Below are 15,222 nucleotides of genomic sequence, written 5' to 3' on the forward strand. Positions count from 1 at the left end.
ACACCCTTAGCTGTTTTGCATGCACTTACAATGAGAAAACTTTGTTTTTTCACAGGACATTTTGATTAAAACTGATATATGGACTGTCTATGTCTATGGCTGGCATTGAGTTCCATTTGAAAACTGCGTAAGGTAGCATATTGAACTTAACAATGATACCTATTGTTTTATGGGAGTTCCTTGATATTGGTGTGGTGAAGTGGTTTCTTAGATAGAGCGTACTAAGTGTGTCTCCATGCCAGACTGACCTTAAGGTTATTTAAATCAATAGGAACATAATGAATGAGGATGATTGATCAGACCTCTGCATATCTGTAGCTTTAAATAGTGAACTGAGTAGCTTAATGAAACATTTAGTAACCATTCTGTAAGTGTGACCAAATCGGTAAAAGGTACTTTTGTGCCAAAAAATTGTAATATTTTTCACTGCACATTTATCACTAAGAGTAAGCTAGCTAGGCTGCTCCACTGATGATTTCCACTGTTATTTTTGTGGCACTCTGCTGGGTCTGCTCTTTGTGTCTTTGTTTCTGAAGCCTTGTATATAAATCCACTGATGAAGGCTCTAATGCCACTGCAGCTATGCAGGAACAGCTCATATTGACATGCTCAGTGAGCAGAAATAAGCTGGCTATTTCTGGAATTGTAACAAGTACTCTCAGTTTATAGAGTGCCTCCACTGTCTTCAAATTGAGCCTTGTAACTTCACTTAACTTTCCTTCCATTTCATGCTCCTATAAGTTGTCCCCCATCCGCTACTCTATTACTACCTCCTGTAATATTAAAACAGGATTGGAAAAACCAACAAAAGGGCCTAAATATCAAAAATAATGATATTATTGTGCTCTGCCAGCACAATGGGTGCCTGATGATACCATAGCTCCACTCATGGTAAAAGATATTTGGGTACAACTTTGGCCATAGACAGAGGTTATAATCAGTTTGGTGCACAATGACTACATGTTGTGCAGTGTGTAGGAAAGGTATATACCCCTTACAAATTTGGTCATAAATTTGTATGACTAGCATTGTGGACTACATGCCACCGTTAGCTTGTACATGCATGAAACTATAGAGATCATGAGTAATACACAATGTTGTAATACCTGGTAATGATGATGGTATTGGCACAAATGATGATGGCATTAGCACAAATGATGATGATTGTATTGGCACAAATGATGATGATTGTATTGGCACAAATGATGATGATTGTATTGGCACAAATGATGATGATTGTATTGGCACAAATGATGATGATGGTATTGGCACAAATGATGATGACGGTATTGGCACAAATGATGATGATGGTATTGGGACAATTGATGATGATGGTGCTACATGAGAATATTATTGTGCATCTTAAACAACACAACTAAATATAACTTCAAGCACTGCAGTGTATATTGAGCTTGTATAATTACAATCTTTATCTTACAATTAGAGATGGACCGATACCACTTTTTACTGATACTTCCGATACGAGCATTTGTAATGAAATTATCTGCCGATACTGACTCCGATAACAATACTAAACATTAAAGCCTAGACAAGTTTATTATAGAAATTTCACTGTTATGATACATATACAGCTAGCTATTAAAGTATTACAGCAATTGATTGATCTCAAGTTTTAAAATATTAATTGTATATAACATGTTAAACATCATTGTGGATTACTAATTTCTTGTAGTTTTCTTGTAAGTTTATTGATTAGGCAATTAATTGCATGGGCAGACGATAATTGTACGATTTTGTTACAGCTTTGCAACCAAACCTTTTCATGAAAAAGCAAGCCAAGTAGTCATAAACATATTTCTTGAGGAACAACTGCACTGCCATTTAATAACAAAGGATTGACGTGCTCTAATATATTAGAATACACATGGAGCAAAAGAGTAACAAAGGCCTTTGTTTCTCTACTTTGTTAGCTCAACTAAGTTACTGATTAGCGCAACTAAGTTATTAGCTACTGGAAACTTACACTGTAGCTAGAGATGGTTTAATAAAAGTGGTGAGTGTCTACTGGTGGTATCTGAACCTTGATAATTACCGATACCTATCCGATACCACTGGTAGCTACCGATACTGGTATCGGTATCGGTCCACCTTTACTTGCAATCTATAGTTCTCGAACTGTCACTGTTTGGTTTTACACGCAGTGCATATAAACTGGTTGGTGTGTACTGTTAGGTTTCCACTCAAAATCGGAAGGTGCTTCATTTTGTTGTTTTTGAAGGTTTTACTCAGATTTATCTTTAAGATTAACGAAGTTGCTATTGTTCCGGCAGCCGGAAATATTTTGTCAGTGCTATTGTTCCAGCAGTCCACTAGATTTCTCACTATCAAGCACACTAGTTGTATGCTATGCCCCGAGTATTCAACTTTAGGGCACACGTCTCAGTAGGTTGCCCCGAGCATTCAACTTTAGGGGACGCGAAAAGTAGCTCTAGTGTTAGGGTTAGGCAGCTTTAGTTTCTTCTTCACCTTCAATATATGACTGGGCCTGCGAAAATAGGGCATGTGGGCTCATAAAAATTGCCTACTTTTTCAAACTTTGATATTAATATTATAACTTTGTATTCCATTGCTCTGTAGCCATGCAATTTCAGCACCTATTAAGCATTTCGTAGGCTTTACAATACAAGTTACAGAATGGAAATATTCTATTCCAGCACTGACATATGATATGCTATTTGATGGGGTGTAGTTTGTGCCCACATGCCCTATTTTCGCAGCCCCAGTCACATACTATATAGAAAGTTACTCCACTCGGAGACATATAAGGTAGAAACTAAGAGATTTGGGTAGCTGGGAACCATGTAGCACAATGGGTAGGACTTTTATTTTTATTCACGTGACTGCCGGAACAATAGCAACAGCCTTAAGATAAAGTAAACGATGGGAGTCTTCATTATAAGGCAAGAAAATACACATATCAAAACTAATCTGTACATTTTGTCAAATGAAGCCATATACGTATTTCGTTTATTCAATACAGTTTGTATGCAAAACACATGTTTTTAAAGTGTAAAGTTTCATTACACCTTACACATTAGACATTTCCAAAAAAAATGGGTGGAATTAACAATTTCTAGCCTTCAGCTTTCTTTTGTTCAATACACTTTTATCACAATTCAACCGGGAAGTCACAGGTTGAAGTCCACTGATTGCAAATAACTCCCATACATTTTGTATTTACAATTGTGCATGGCTCATTTATCGCGACGATTCTAAGTCACACATAAAGAAACTTCCAACTAAAACAGGTAGCATTATTTAGAGCATTCTAGCAGCAACAGGTTGGTGTGAAATTTATGTGGATTGCGACAGTATTTTCCAGTGCTCTGGTGGGTTAAACGTTTGTAAGAAAAACTCCATATATTTGAATGGACACACGAAATACCTACTTCCCATAGAGCCACTTTTCGGATGCTACTCAATGCAACAGGGGTTCTAGTGGACTGAAGTTTGTAGTAATGTATTTTATATCAAGTATAGGAAGAGAGATTCTACTGGTAACTCAGAGTCAAATTTTCCTATACATGTAATTTAATTTTTGCGGTAAACTTGACGCAAGTTTTGATATGACTAAGTGTGACTTCGGTCACCTTACAATACAATGATTTTCTAATAAGCTGCCCAATTTACCGTACGCAAGGAAATTTTGATGTCAAAAAATTTGACGAATTCAGACTTCGGCAGATTTGACGAATAAAATGTTGACAAAAATTAAGAAATTGTAGGCAAAACCTGTACTTTAAGGGCGCTTATAAACACTTAAAATTGACGAATTAAACCGATTCATCAAATTCGTTAAATTTTTTTGACATCAAAATTTCCTTGCGTATGGTAACCACTATAAATATTGTTGGTCATGTGACCACTTTTTGTATGTTTTTGTGTGTTAAATGTATGTTGATACCCAATGCTACAAGCAATCTAATAATAAATTAGCACTTGTTTGCTGTATCTTAAAGGTCAGACTGTGAAAATCACCAGAAACAACATAAGGAAGTACCTTCCTATTTTGAGTTGGAAACCCTAGACTGTTCTCAAACTGAGGTGACTCAAACCGAGGTGACTCAAACAGGTTATACAAGTGGAATGCCTTGTAACTAATACATGGTGTGGTTGTCAAGAAAAGGAAAGCAGGGGTGGATCCATACTTTTTAAAGCGGGGTTCCACTCTGCTATTCTTAAGATCTTAAGCTTAAGAATACTGTGACTGCTCTATTAGAGTATCTCGATCTTGACTGCTCTATTAGATTATCTTGAGTAAGAGAGGCTCTTTCAAAAGGGGGATTCCATGGAACCCTTTGAACCCCCCTAGATCTGCTTCTGAAAAGGACAGCATTTATTAGAAAACCTAACTAATTAACAAAGGCACGGAAAATGAAATGCTGAAATGCCTTTTTATTTTATCTCATATCATCTAATGCACTACCAGTGAGTATTCATGTGTGGGCTTCGTAGTTTGCCTGTAGATTAATTAATTATTTATTTATGACGTAAAAAATGCAACTTTTTTTATTACTCTTATTAATTGGTTACATACAAGAAACAGGCAGCTAAGTTATTATAAAACATTAGCCTTCAGCCACTGTTGCATGCTGACTTAGATAGACAATATTAATCAATGTAACTATCAAATTTTCAAATACATGTCTTACATGAACTCATACATACCTCTGTCAACTTGAAACACCCACACTCCAGGGATTCCTATATTAGTGGTTTGATCAATATTGAGTATGTTCACAGTTCTTGATCCAGGAATTGTGACAGAAGATACTCTATTACCAGCATTGATTCCTGCTAAACCTCTTCCCCATTCTATCCCACCATCATCATATAGGAATATTACAAAAGATTCAACTGCACTGTAAGCTAGTATACACTGGAATGTGTTGGTCTAGTAGGTAGTTAAACATACAGTATAATAGGCACCCTATTGTACAAACTTGAGCACGTTGAGTATAAGCTAAATTCATCAAATTGACACACACGTCAAGATATTTTAATCCAACAAAATATTTGCACTGTTATCTATGGAATAGATGAATCATTGTTGGAAGAAATACTAACAAGCCATTATGAACAAGTTTTAAACAGCACACGCAATCTCACAAATGCCTATAATCTCATGGCAGTTGCAACCAGTAACAAACATCAGACAATTTTTACATTATCAAAGAAAGCAAACCTCTAGACACTACTTTATTTTAGGCTCATAATTTCAAAATTGTAAAACCACTTGTGACCTAAAACACACTGTTAATAAAATATCTTTGTTGTATTTTGTAGTACACTTCAGTCTCACATGATACAATCATACAGATTATAAGATAAAGTACTACATTCATAGTGAATCCAGGTTTTGTAGAAAAAAGAGTGACAGTCAATCCTTAAAATCTTTCACACCTCACAATCAGACAAACCACAATGCACATAATCAACTGGATATTTATGTGTAACATTTTATTACAGTAGTACATTCTGATTTGTTACATCCAAATCAGATTTTTCTATATAGCCACCCAAAACCCTACTATGTCATTGTGGAAAACAAACGTGTCAAGCTTTGTAATTATCCTATGTCTAACCATGTTAGTTCCTCTAGGAAAAGAGCCAACAGCATCCCATGTAGCAATAAATAAATTGGAAAGAGGTTCTGACATTGGAGAAGCTACTCTTATTTCACTAGTTGCTCTAGCAAGGAGACTAGGATCAGTGGTCTGACGATAGTAAATATTTCCAATTCCTCTAGTGTCAACATCATCCCAGTATGGTGCAATGATTTTATCAGTGCCATTCAATGGTAATGATCTGGGACTAAATGAAGTAAAGCTTCTGTCGAGACTGACAACTCCATTGCTGTTTACCTATACAAAAGTATTATAAACTAGTGTAAAAATAATTTCACAAAATTAAAGAAACAAGAGTCAAACAAGCCAGCTTGTTAAACACACATATATTCCTATATTTGGATTCAATGGGTATCATAAAGACTAAGGAAAAAACGGTAGTTTCCATCAGTCGGGGACAGAGATAAGTACCTAGAATGCTTCTCTTTGTTTGAGTTCTCTGTCTGTTTTACATGATGGCTTGTTTGACTCCTGTTGCTTTGCTTTTTTCACCAATCTCTATTCCTGTGTTTTAATATTTTTATTGTTTTTACACTAGTTTGTATAAATCCATTATGGAAAGCTAACATGATAATAAGAGGTGCTGGTGGTGTTTGATATTACACAGTACTAAGCATGCATATCAAGTTAGTCATCATGAAGCTGTTAAGTACAGCTAATATTATCAGAGTTAGCAAACAACAGTATATTACTATTGAATGTACTTTGTACTATAGTCGGTTTGTGTTCACCTGAGCCTTCGTTTCTTGTTATTAACTCTTGTTACATGGGCCAACCGACTGCCCAAACATTTAGTAGCGCTGTGAAGCCTTTACATGCCAGAACTAAAACTGTAATCTAAAAAGCACTTTGATGCAGGCAAGAACAAGCGAGTTATTATATATATAAGGCTTTTAAAATTAAAAATATCCCATACATTTAGCATGGACAATTCAGGCATGCAAACATGTTTACAACCTGAAAACATGCTAGTTCCAGTACAAAACCATTGGAAGTGAACACATGTTCACCTCTTTGATAATACTATACTTGGCAAAGTTCAAGTGAACATGTACTGACTATACACAGCTTCTGATACAGTCCAACTACAAGCAGTATATTCCATGCTGTACAGCCGTGGTCAGCAATAGTATGGCTTCTGATATATGTATGCACACTTGTAAAGCTATATATAGGTGTTCTGAGTGTATGCCTATTTACACTTATGTCACTATTACAAAAATAACCAATAACCAGTGTATTAAAACAGTTCAACAGTTAGGACCACACAGCAACTTCATTCATAGCAAAACATTGCTATGATCTGTATATCATCCATGTGATACTATATTCAAGTAAGCATGGTGTGTAGAAAATTTAAACAATGCTCTCCTAAGCAAATGCTTAGCAGAACAATCAATCAACATACGTAAGCAGTGCTGCTAGCTGGACCATAAAACCTGAAACTTCTGATTAAGGTAATTGCTGATGAACTCCCATCATCAAGTGGTGGTAACCGAGCATCACTCTGAGCAGTCCCAAAAGGGTAGAGCTACAAAACGTAGGGAAAAAATGATAAGTGATTAATTCAACAATAGATACTTATTGTACATGCTACAGCTGTACATGTACCTGTCCATGGATAGCAAGACATTAGGAAAACCCCTTGGCCAATTAACAATGCTACCCCAATACATTTCTGCCTCCATAGCTTCATCAGGTGACAATGTTCTTAGGGTGGAAAATAAGAAACAGATTGCATGGAGCTGTGTGCAAATGTTGGAGTGAGTGAAAATAAAGTTTTTAATTATCTATTGTCATGTTATTCTTTCCTTTAGACACAACAATGACACCCTTAGATAAAGGTGATTTTCAGCAACATATACCCTTATGTGATTTAACTTGTAGGCATGACGACATATTGGACTTATTTGATGGGAAAATTGTTAAAAGCTCAGCAACTGTTTATCATATTGAAGTCAAACAAGATTCACCTTTGATCCCCCCTCCCCCCCTTGTATGTGCCAAATTTCAAGGCAATTTGATAGCAGATTAGTAAGTGTGCAATGCACATGGTCCCACTACTTAGATTAATGGCTAATTACTACATGTAATTACTATACCTTCTGAGTCATTTCACAATTCTCTCCAAGAAATGTTGCTGTACAAGTACAGGTCGATGTTCCATTTCTTACAATGCAAGTACCATTGTTAATACAAGGGGATGGAAGGCAGGGAACTACAATAAAGTTTTGTGATTAAATTCAATATGTGCATATACAGGTATGTGTACATACTTTGGGAGTTGGCACGTTCAAACACACTCTGACCGTACAGATTAACAGCAGCTACAAACACAAGAGCATCATTGATGTGTGGTAGTGATATTGAGTGTTGGTTGGCTGGAACATAATGATAAAATTTCCCACTAGAGTTGACTCTCTGTACAATGATTCCATTAGGAACAACTGGAGGTGTCCATGTGACATTGATCATTCCATCAACTAGTGTTAGTACTGCATCTTGAACTGGTGAAGGAGCTGGAGAAATTAAAATACTTATAATTTATAATATGCTTGTAATAGTTATGTACCTTGTGAAGGAAGGTCAGTAGCAACATCAAGACTCATTCCAGCTGGCAATGCATAAGTGTCTGAGCCACCAGACCCATATAAGACAGCTCCAAACTTAACACCACCACCTGAAATAGTAAGTGTATGTCTGCCAGAAGAAACAGTAAGCACGCCATAATATAATGATTGATCATTAAGGGTTATTAATCTCCAACTGACAACTGCTGGGAAGTTATTAAGTAGAAAACTGTTGATGTTTGGATCTGTAGCTGTCACAGTGAGAGCAACATAGTTAGTGAAATTGTTGTAGGCATTGAACACATAAAAATCATCAAAGTGGTCAAGTGATGGGACAACAGTCATGAAGGTGTCTATGGATCCAAAGTTGCTGTCTCTAAATTGAATAATCAATATATTCTCATCAGAGTCAACTCTGCAGTAGTCATGAACAATAGTTAAAGCAAGGTGTTGTCTAAAGCCAAGATGGTAGTTGTTACTCTCATAGTTGATTCCATCACTAGTACAGTTAATTGACACACCAGCACCAATATCAGATGATATCAACTTGAACATGTTTCCTATCAACCCACTGACATTGGTGTGTAATATGAAACTGTTCCCCCATGAATTGAATGGTGGAATTTGCTCAATGAGAACTGAACAATTGTCAGTGCTACCTGTAGCACAATAGTGACCAGAATAAAATGATACTGCTTTATTAGCAGTTACTCTAGAACCAGTAAGATCTTCACTACTGGTAACCATCACTGACCCTCCCATTTCTAATACCATAACATATTCTTCTCCAAAGCGCACTATCATTCCATTGATGTTCACATCTCTACTTGGAGCTATTCTGACCTCTGTGTTATTGGCTAGTGCAACCACTCTGAAAACACTATCATCATTTGAGTGTAGCACTTGTAAATGATCACCCACAAAGTCAACAGAGGCTGCATAGTACACAAAAGAATGATTTGCAAATGGATCCAACATTAGACTGAGACTGTAATCAGTTGATTGTGTTCTAAAGTCTCTGGAAACTATACTAGCTGTAAATAACCCACCAGCTCCCAGGTACAAAATACTAGCAGTTAATGTCGATGTTCTAAGATTGCTAACAAAAACTGGAGAAGTACATGATGAGCAACCAAACAAGTGGCAGAGTGGAGCTGTGGTGATGTTCCTTACATTAACATTCAACTGTATAAAGACGCTGCTAGCAAAACTTGACAATCCAAAAGCCTCTAGACCTTCATCATTGGCTACAAGAAACATCAGCAAGAGTAATCAATATTACATTTTGATATGATTAGAGTAACTTACAAGTTATAAGATTCCCAAAGACATCTAACTCATCAACAGCTACAGAAAAGATAAACATTACCATGCAAGTTGTATAATTTAAATTACCAATTCTTGTTGCATCTGATAGACTAGGCAGATTTTCTGAGATTGCTGGAGATCTTAACACTACTTCTTCAGCTGGAGGACACAGTACAGCCCAGCTATCATTAGTTAGCAGAGCATGTTCATCTTGGCACCCATATGGTGTATCTACTCAAAATAATTTCACTAAGTAATCATTATTAATTCACATACGTACTATCTAGATATATGATTGATTTGTTGTTGCCATTTACAGTGTATGTCTCATGTGCGACACAAAGTGGTAAAATAGGTCCATTGATATATGTACCACATGAATGGGAGGATGATAATCTGACTCCTGAAATACAAATAGAACTGTTGCCATAATTTTCCACCTCTTGTATCCCCTAAAGTATACACACAAACATAATGACTGTATAAGATCACAGATATTGTGGTAAAAGATTCCATTATACTTTTTACAAGCTTACCGATACACTCAGGCTAGTTCGACAGTGGTCCTCTATTTCATCAGCAACTGCAACGGGGCAGTTATCAAAACCACCCCATCTTGTAGAACATGTTCCCTGTTGACGAGACAGTTTGCATTAAATGTGACTACATTTAAGCATGTATATACCTTAGTCAAATGATCATATGTACACGTCAATTGACTAGTGCTTGTGTCACACAAGTAAGGGTAAACACTCTGATTATCACATCGTTGATTTAGAAATGAGCACCCTAAACCTGTGAATATATGTATACAAATCAAAGCAACTGCTTACGGTAAGAATATGCAGACAGATTTTTCATGCACTTTCCATTAAATAACCACAGCACTTGAAACTCCCAAAAGACAGCTCTTTCAGTGATTTTTTGATGCAACTACAGTATAATAAATCCGGCAGTGGAACAATGTGACTGGATCTTTGAAAAGGGAACTTATAAGCCTTTCCAATTGCATGTACTTGGCAATCCATAACTTGACTTGTGTGTATGGTACCAGCCTGAAGCTTGGTCACCTTACACTCCTACACTCCTACCATCCTATTATTCATTTTTTATTCTTTTATCTAGCCATAATAATTCTCACTGAGGTGCTGTGGCTAGTCGCTTAGTTTTCAAGATGCTGTTATAAGTAGTTTTTAAACAATTAATCAATAGCCATATGTGAAGAATTCCATCTAACACATCATTTTAAGCTATATCTGTAGTAATTATTCAAGTGTTTTCAACTATTAGTGTATATAGCTATTAAAGCTACATGCTAAGGGTAGATAATGATATCAGTATGTTCAAGGAAGACTTGAAGAAGAAAATATGCTGGTATAACGTATACAAGTTTCACAATTGCAGATAATCATGCAGTTATATCCCAGATGCTGGCTGCAAATTGTTGACATGAAACGATCTGACTGCTTTATTAGAGTGTTTGAGCGTTCTATTAGAGTACCTCAATATTTTAGAGGTTTTTCATCCCCGTACTCTGCAGCACTCCTATCATGCTTAGTAGCTTAACACTTTCTTCTAGCTAATCACAAAGAGACATGCCCCTTAATTACACCGATTATTTCCGTGATAATTCTAAAATTATGCCTGCAATGATACTATAATTCCAACAAAATTGCTTAATTACTAATAATTAGTGACCTATTATTCTCAATATTATGTCGGCATAATAGGCACAGGCCTAATGTTAAGACAATGGGTTAAACACACGGTGAGTTATGACTCGTCAAACTTGGAAATTTGGAAAGGCTATAGGATCCCTTTTCACAGATCCGATCACATTTTTTGACTTCTGCTATTTATTTTACAACTTTTAATCTTTTTTGAAACCTCACTTTTAACGGTCTGACTTTTATCATGTAGAGTATTAATCCATAGGATGGTCCAACAGATTTTACATTGCACAACTTTAAATAGTTTTTTTAAAGATCTACCTACACTGTATAGAGGTTTGAAATGTGTAATGTATATATTAACCGCTTATAGTCAGATCGTATTCACCTGAGCCCTCGTTTCTTGTTAATAACTCTTGTTACATGGGCCTAAACCCTAACCCAAACATTTAGTAGTGCTGTGAAGCCCTTTAAATGCCAGAACTGTTTATCAAAAAGTGCTTTGATACAGGAAAGAACAAGTTAGTTGTGAGGCCTTAAAAATATTTAGTATGGACGATTCAGGCACGCAAACACGTTTACAACATGAAAACATGCTTGTTCCAGTACAAAACAATTGGGAGTGAACACATGTTCACTTCTTTGATGTTACTATATTTGGCGGGGACTCAGGTGAATGCATACCAACTACATGTATAGTAAAGGTACAGTATTCAGGTAACCACTTGCAACAGTAACAAGTAACTGAATTACACCAATCATATAGGATTAAACAGAACCCGTGAGTAGGTACTGTAAAGCAGAGTACCTGTCAGTGTGGAGAAATCAGCCTCTTCTCATACTGTTAAAACAACTTTTAAGTACCACATTGGTGCTGCACCTTAAAAGGTGTCAAAATTAGTTTCTGCAAAATGGCCTCTTGGGTGCTCCATGGAACAACCTCATACACTTTATGTATGAATCACTTTTCTAAATCCATTACCTTAGGCTAATACTGTACATATGGTATGTTGTAGGGAGCCCTATGAACAGTCAGGTATGCATGTTACAGTACTTTTAACACCAAAAATTAAAATTACACCACATGCAATTAAGCAGATGTAATACAACGTTTTCTGCTATAGTAGACACTGTATTTGTTCACTTTCACAAGCTTTCTTTTCTTTACTCAGTGTATGTTAATTAGAGTAATTGAAACCACTTGACAGCTATGTACACTGTGTGTATCCATAACATTAGATGTCGGGATTTAAATAGTTCGTAATAATACTACAATTGTATTAATACTTTACCTTTGCCCCACTGTAGTGGATGTTGATTAACCTCACGTAATGCAGTGTAGTTAGCTTTGTACCAACCACTGTCCTCAAACAATGCAATAGTGAACTCACTGAGCACTAAATAATCACTAAATAAATGTGTAAGAATTACCACCATTACAACATTCTGTGCTTAGACTAACATTGATATGAATCCGTTCATTAATTCATGATGTAGAGTTCGTTTTTCCCAGTGAGAGCTATGTACAAAAATTGATAAAGAATCTTCAGCACTCATATAAACTGTTATCAATGTGTTTACCTTGCTGTACCAGAACCTCCTTGATTCTCTAGATAAACACCTTCAATACTATCACATGAATAGTATGATCTTGCAAGTGCAAGTGTCTAAAATAGAAGAACATTAATGGTGAAGGTTTTCTAATATATGAATTAGGATACCTTTGGACCTGTGAATGCACTGGTTGATCCATATGGGCTAGAGATAGTCCTTCTTGGATTATAAGGAACACCGCTGTCATTTACAAATCTAAATTTATGAGGAGATATCTGTTGTAAGCATCACATTTTATAATGCTTATTCTTACCGACTAAACAAGCTGCTTGAAAATCCAATTGCATGAATTATCTCATGCATGAGTAAGCCAAGCACAACATTTTCATTGCTAGCTAGGCTAGTGAGAGCCTGTTAGGTAGAAAATAACACCCATAAACATTCAGTAACAGTTCACATCATGATGGGGGTATGTATATACAGTAGCAAACATGCATTAAAAATAATTTTTCTATTTTTATAGCGAGTATTGATTAATCCTGCAAATAATATTAAGCTAAATTGCAGTATCTGCACTGTCTAATGTCTTAACACCACAAAACTGTTAATTAAAAAAAAACACACACAGAGTCTTTTAAGCTTTCCAATTGTGTTTGCATGAAAAGGTATGATATGGACTGGTTTACTGCAATCTATCTTCAGTAAAAATGTTTAGAAACTGTACTCTTGTATCTGGATCTAGTAGTAGAGGTATACAATGACATCTAACTTAATAATATAGTTGCACTATATACAATATCAAGTAAAAATATCGTGCTGTCTAATATCAAAATTTCTCAGTACTAGCATTGATACTAGTATGGTATGTTACACTAAAAAACGATTAACACTATTATTTTTTTGCTCTAAAAATATTTGTAATATTGTCTATTGAGTCTAGCAATGATCACATCACGCTATTTATTAATTACAAATAATACATGAAAATTATGCTCAAGATGCAGTAATAGACTCTAACATAGCAATCAGTTATTTAATAAGGTGTTCAAATGCTTTAATATATGTGACCGAATTTTGGAAAATCACCCATATGGGCGCACGTGAAATAATTAGAATTTTCATGTTTAGTGGGTTACTATAATTATGAGCAGAGCAGAATTATAAAAATATTTCTAGAATTTTCTAGTAATTCAAGGTATTGAGAATGGTTTACAATCATTAACAAGTAGGTTTGGACTATAAAGCTTGTATTTTAGTCATTAAATATTTTAAGTGTAAAATGCACCCATATGGGTGATTTTCCAAAATTCGGTCACATAATGAAAATAGTATGAAACTGTGTATTGCATGAAACCATATTTATAAACTTTAAATATCATCCATTCCTACAACCATAGGTGGCAGAAAGGAAGGCAAGGTTTCAGCCCTCTCGGTTTGCTGAAGTGGGACTTAGTACCCTCAAAGTGATATCTCACTGAAAATATCCTTCTTGGAGTGGGACAGTAAACCATGAAATTTGATATACTCTAATAGAATGCTCAAATGTCCTAATGGAGCAGTCAAAATGCTTTATAAAAAGGTTTTCCTAAAAGTAGTTGAAACATGAAGAAAAAGTTTTGCCTACAGCAGGAACCAAACCACTAACCTGTTTTTTTTAGAGTTGGTATCTTACCATTGTACCTACTGTTTCCAGGTGACTAAAGGCTGTTTTATATCATTAATTTTATAAATGCTGTATACCCTGTAGTCAACAGCTAAAGAGTTGCCAAAAGAAGAGACTGCAAATAGCCTGTTGTAAACATTTTTGACTAACAAGTTGGTGTTTGAGATGAAATGTTTCAAACTAAACAGCATATAAATTACTTCTTGTTAAACTTTGAGATATCATAATTCATAAAAGCTAAAATGGCTACAGGCCCCCTGCTGTAGCCATTTTGTCAAATCCGATCACAAATAAAAGTTACATTAAGTACAAAAGGTGTACCATATAACAAACTTACAGATGGACAAATATTGATGAATCCTGCAACTGGTCTGTAATTGTCACTCATATCCAACATGCAATGGGAAGCATATGCCAAAGTTCCCCCACTGCAAATACCTAAAAGACAAGATGAGTCATAATAAAAGGTACACAGATTGAATGATAAACTATGTATCTACATTCAGTATTCACTCTGTTGATGTTTACTGGTACAGACATAAACATACTGTACAGCACTTGTAGTTACGTACATAAAAATAAATACATGCTTATATGCACATATATACACCTACTGAGCATGCTACCAATCTAGGTCAGCGTCCCCTTATCCAATGTAGTAGCTTGAGATTATCCTATGCTGCCAGTAAATATTAACATGGACAATACAGTGTACATGTAGTGTGCACAAGCACTCAGGACTTGATAGTCCTGCAGCCTCTTTAATAAAGACTTTGAGTACTGCTGAGTCTTGTATGTCTCATACATAC

The 15,222-nt window shown here is 35.7% G+C and overlaps 2 protein-coding genes across 2 annotated transcripts; both read right to left on the bottom strand.

The window, feature by feature from the left end:
- Nucleotides 1–4,579: 4,579 nt before the first annotated feature.
- LOC136247032 (sushi, nidogen and EGF-like domain-containing protein 1) lies at nt 4,580–7,547 on the bottom strand. Its single transcript, XM_066038630.1, has 5 exons — nt 7,530–7,547; nt 7,057–7,179; nt 5,607–5,885; nt 4,690–4,915; nt 4,580–4,617 (listed from the first exon to the last, which is right to left on the bottom strand). Exons 1-5 carry the CDS (start codon nt 7,545–7,547, stop codon nt 4,580–4,582), a joined length of 684 nt encoding a protein of 227 aa, XP_065894702.1.
- Nucleotides 7,548–8,212: 665 nt separating this feature from the next.
- On the bottom strand, nt 8,213–14,953 carry LOC136247035 (uncharacterized). Its single transcript, XM_066038635.1, has 13 exons — nt 14,914–14,953; nt 14,751–14,851; nt 13,064–13,161; nt 12,918–13,005; nt 12,778–12,863; nt 12,659–12,715; nt 12,489–12,604; nt 10,212–10,321; nt 10,063–10,158; nt 9,807–9,978; nt 9,614–9,757; nt 9,527–9,565; nt 8,213–9,465 (listed from the first exon to the last, which is right to left on the bottom strand). The coding sequence occupies exons 1-13, from the start codon at nt 14,951–14,953 to the stop codon at nt 8,213–8,215; spliced, it is 2,400 nt and encodes a 799-aa protein (XP_065894707.1).
- Between the last annotated feature and the right edge of the window lie 269 nt (nt 14,954–15,222).

Source organism: Dysidea avara, chromosome 1 (assembly GCF_963678975.1).
Source record: "Dysidea avara chromosome 1, odDysAvar1.4, whole genome shotgun sequence".
In the NCBI taxonomy this organism is placed as follows: domain Eukaryota; kingdom Metazoa; phylum Porifera; class Demospongiae; order Dictyoceratida; family Dysideidae; genus Dysidea; species Dysidea avara.

Excerpts from the sequence above, each read along its gene's own strand:
- LOC136247035 (XM_066038635.1), bottom strand. The coding sequence starts at position 14,953 with ATGTCTGTACCAGTAAACATCAACAGAGTGAATACTGAAT. Across the intron at positions 13,006-13,063 it reads TCAAGCAGCTTGTTTAGTCG|ATTTGTAAATGACAGCGGTG; the intron begins GTAAGAATAAGC and ends TCATAAATTTAG. Across the intron at positions 12,716-12,777 it reads GGAGGTTCTGGTACAGCAAG|CTCTCACTGGGAAAAACGAA; the intron begins GTAAACACATTG and ends TTTTGTACATAG.
- LOC136247032 (XM_066038630.1), bottom strand. Across the intron at positions 5,886-7,056 it reads CAGCTAGCAGCACTGCTTAC|GTAAACAGCAATGGAGTTGT; the intron begins GTATGTTGATTG and ends ACTTTTGTATAG. Across the intron at positions 4,916-5,606 it reads TTCCTAGAGGAACTAACATG|ACCAACACATTCCAGTGTAT; the intron begins GTTAGACATAGG and ends ACTACCTACTAG.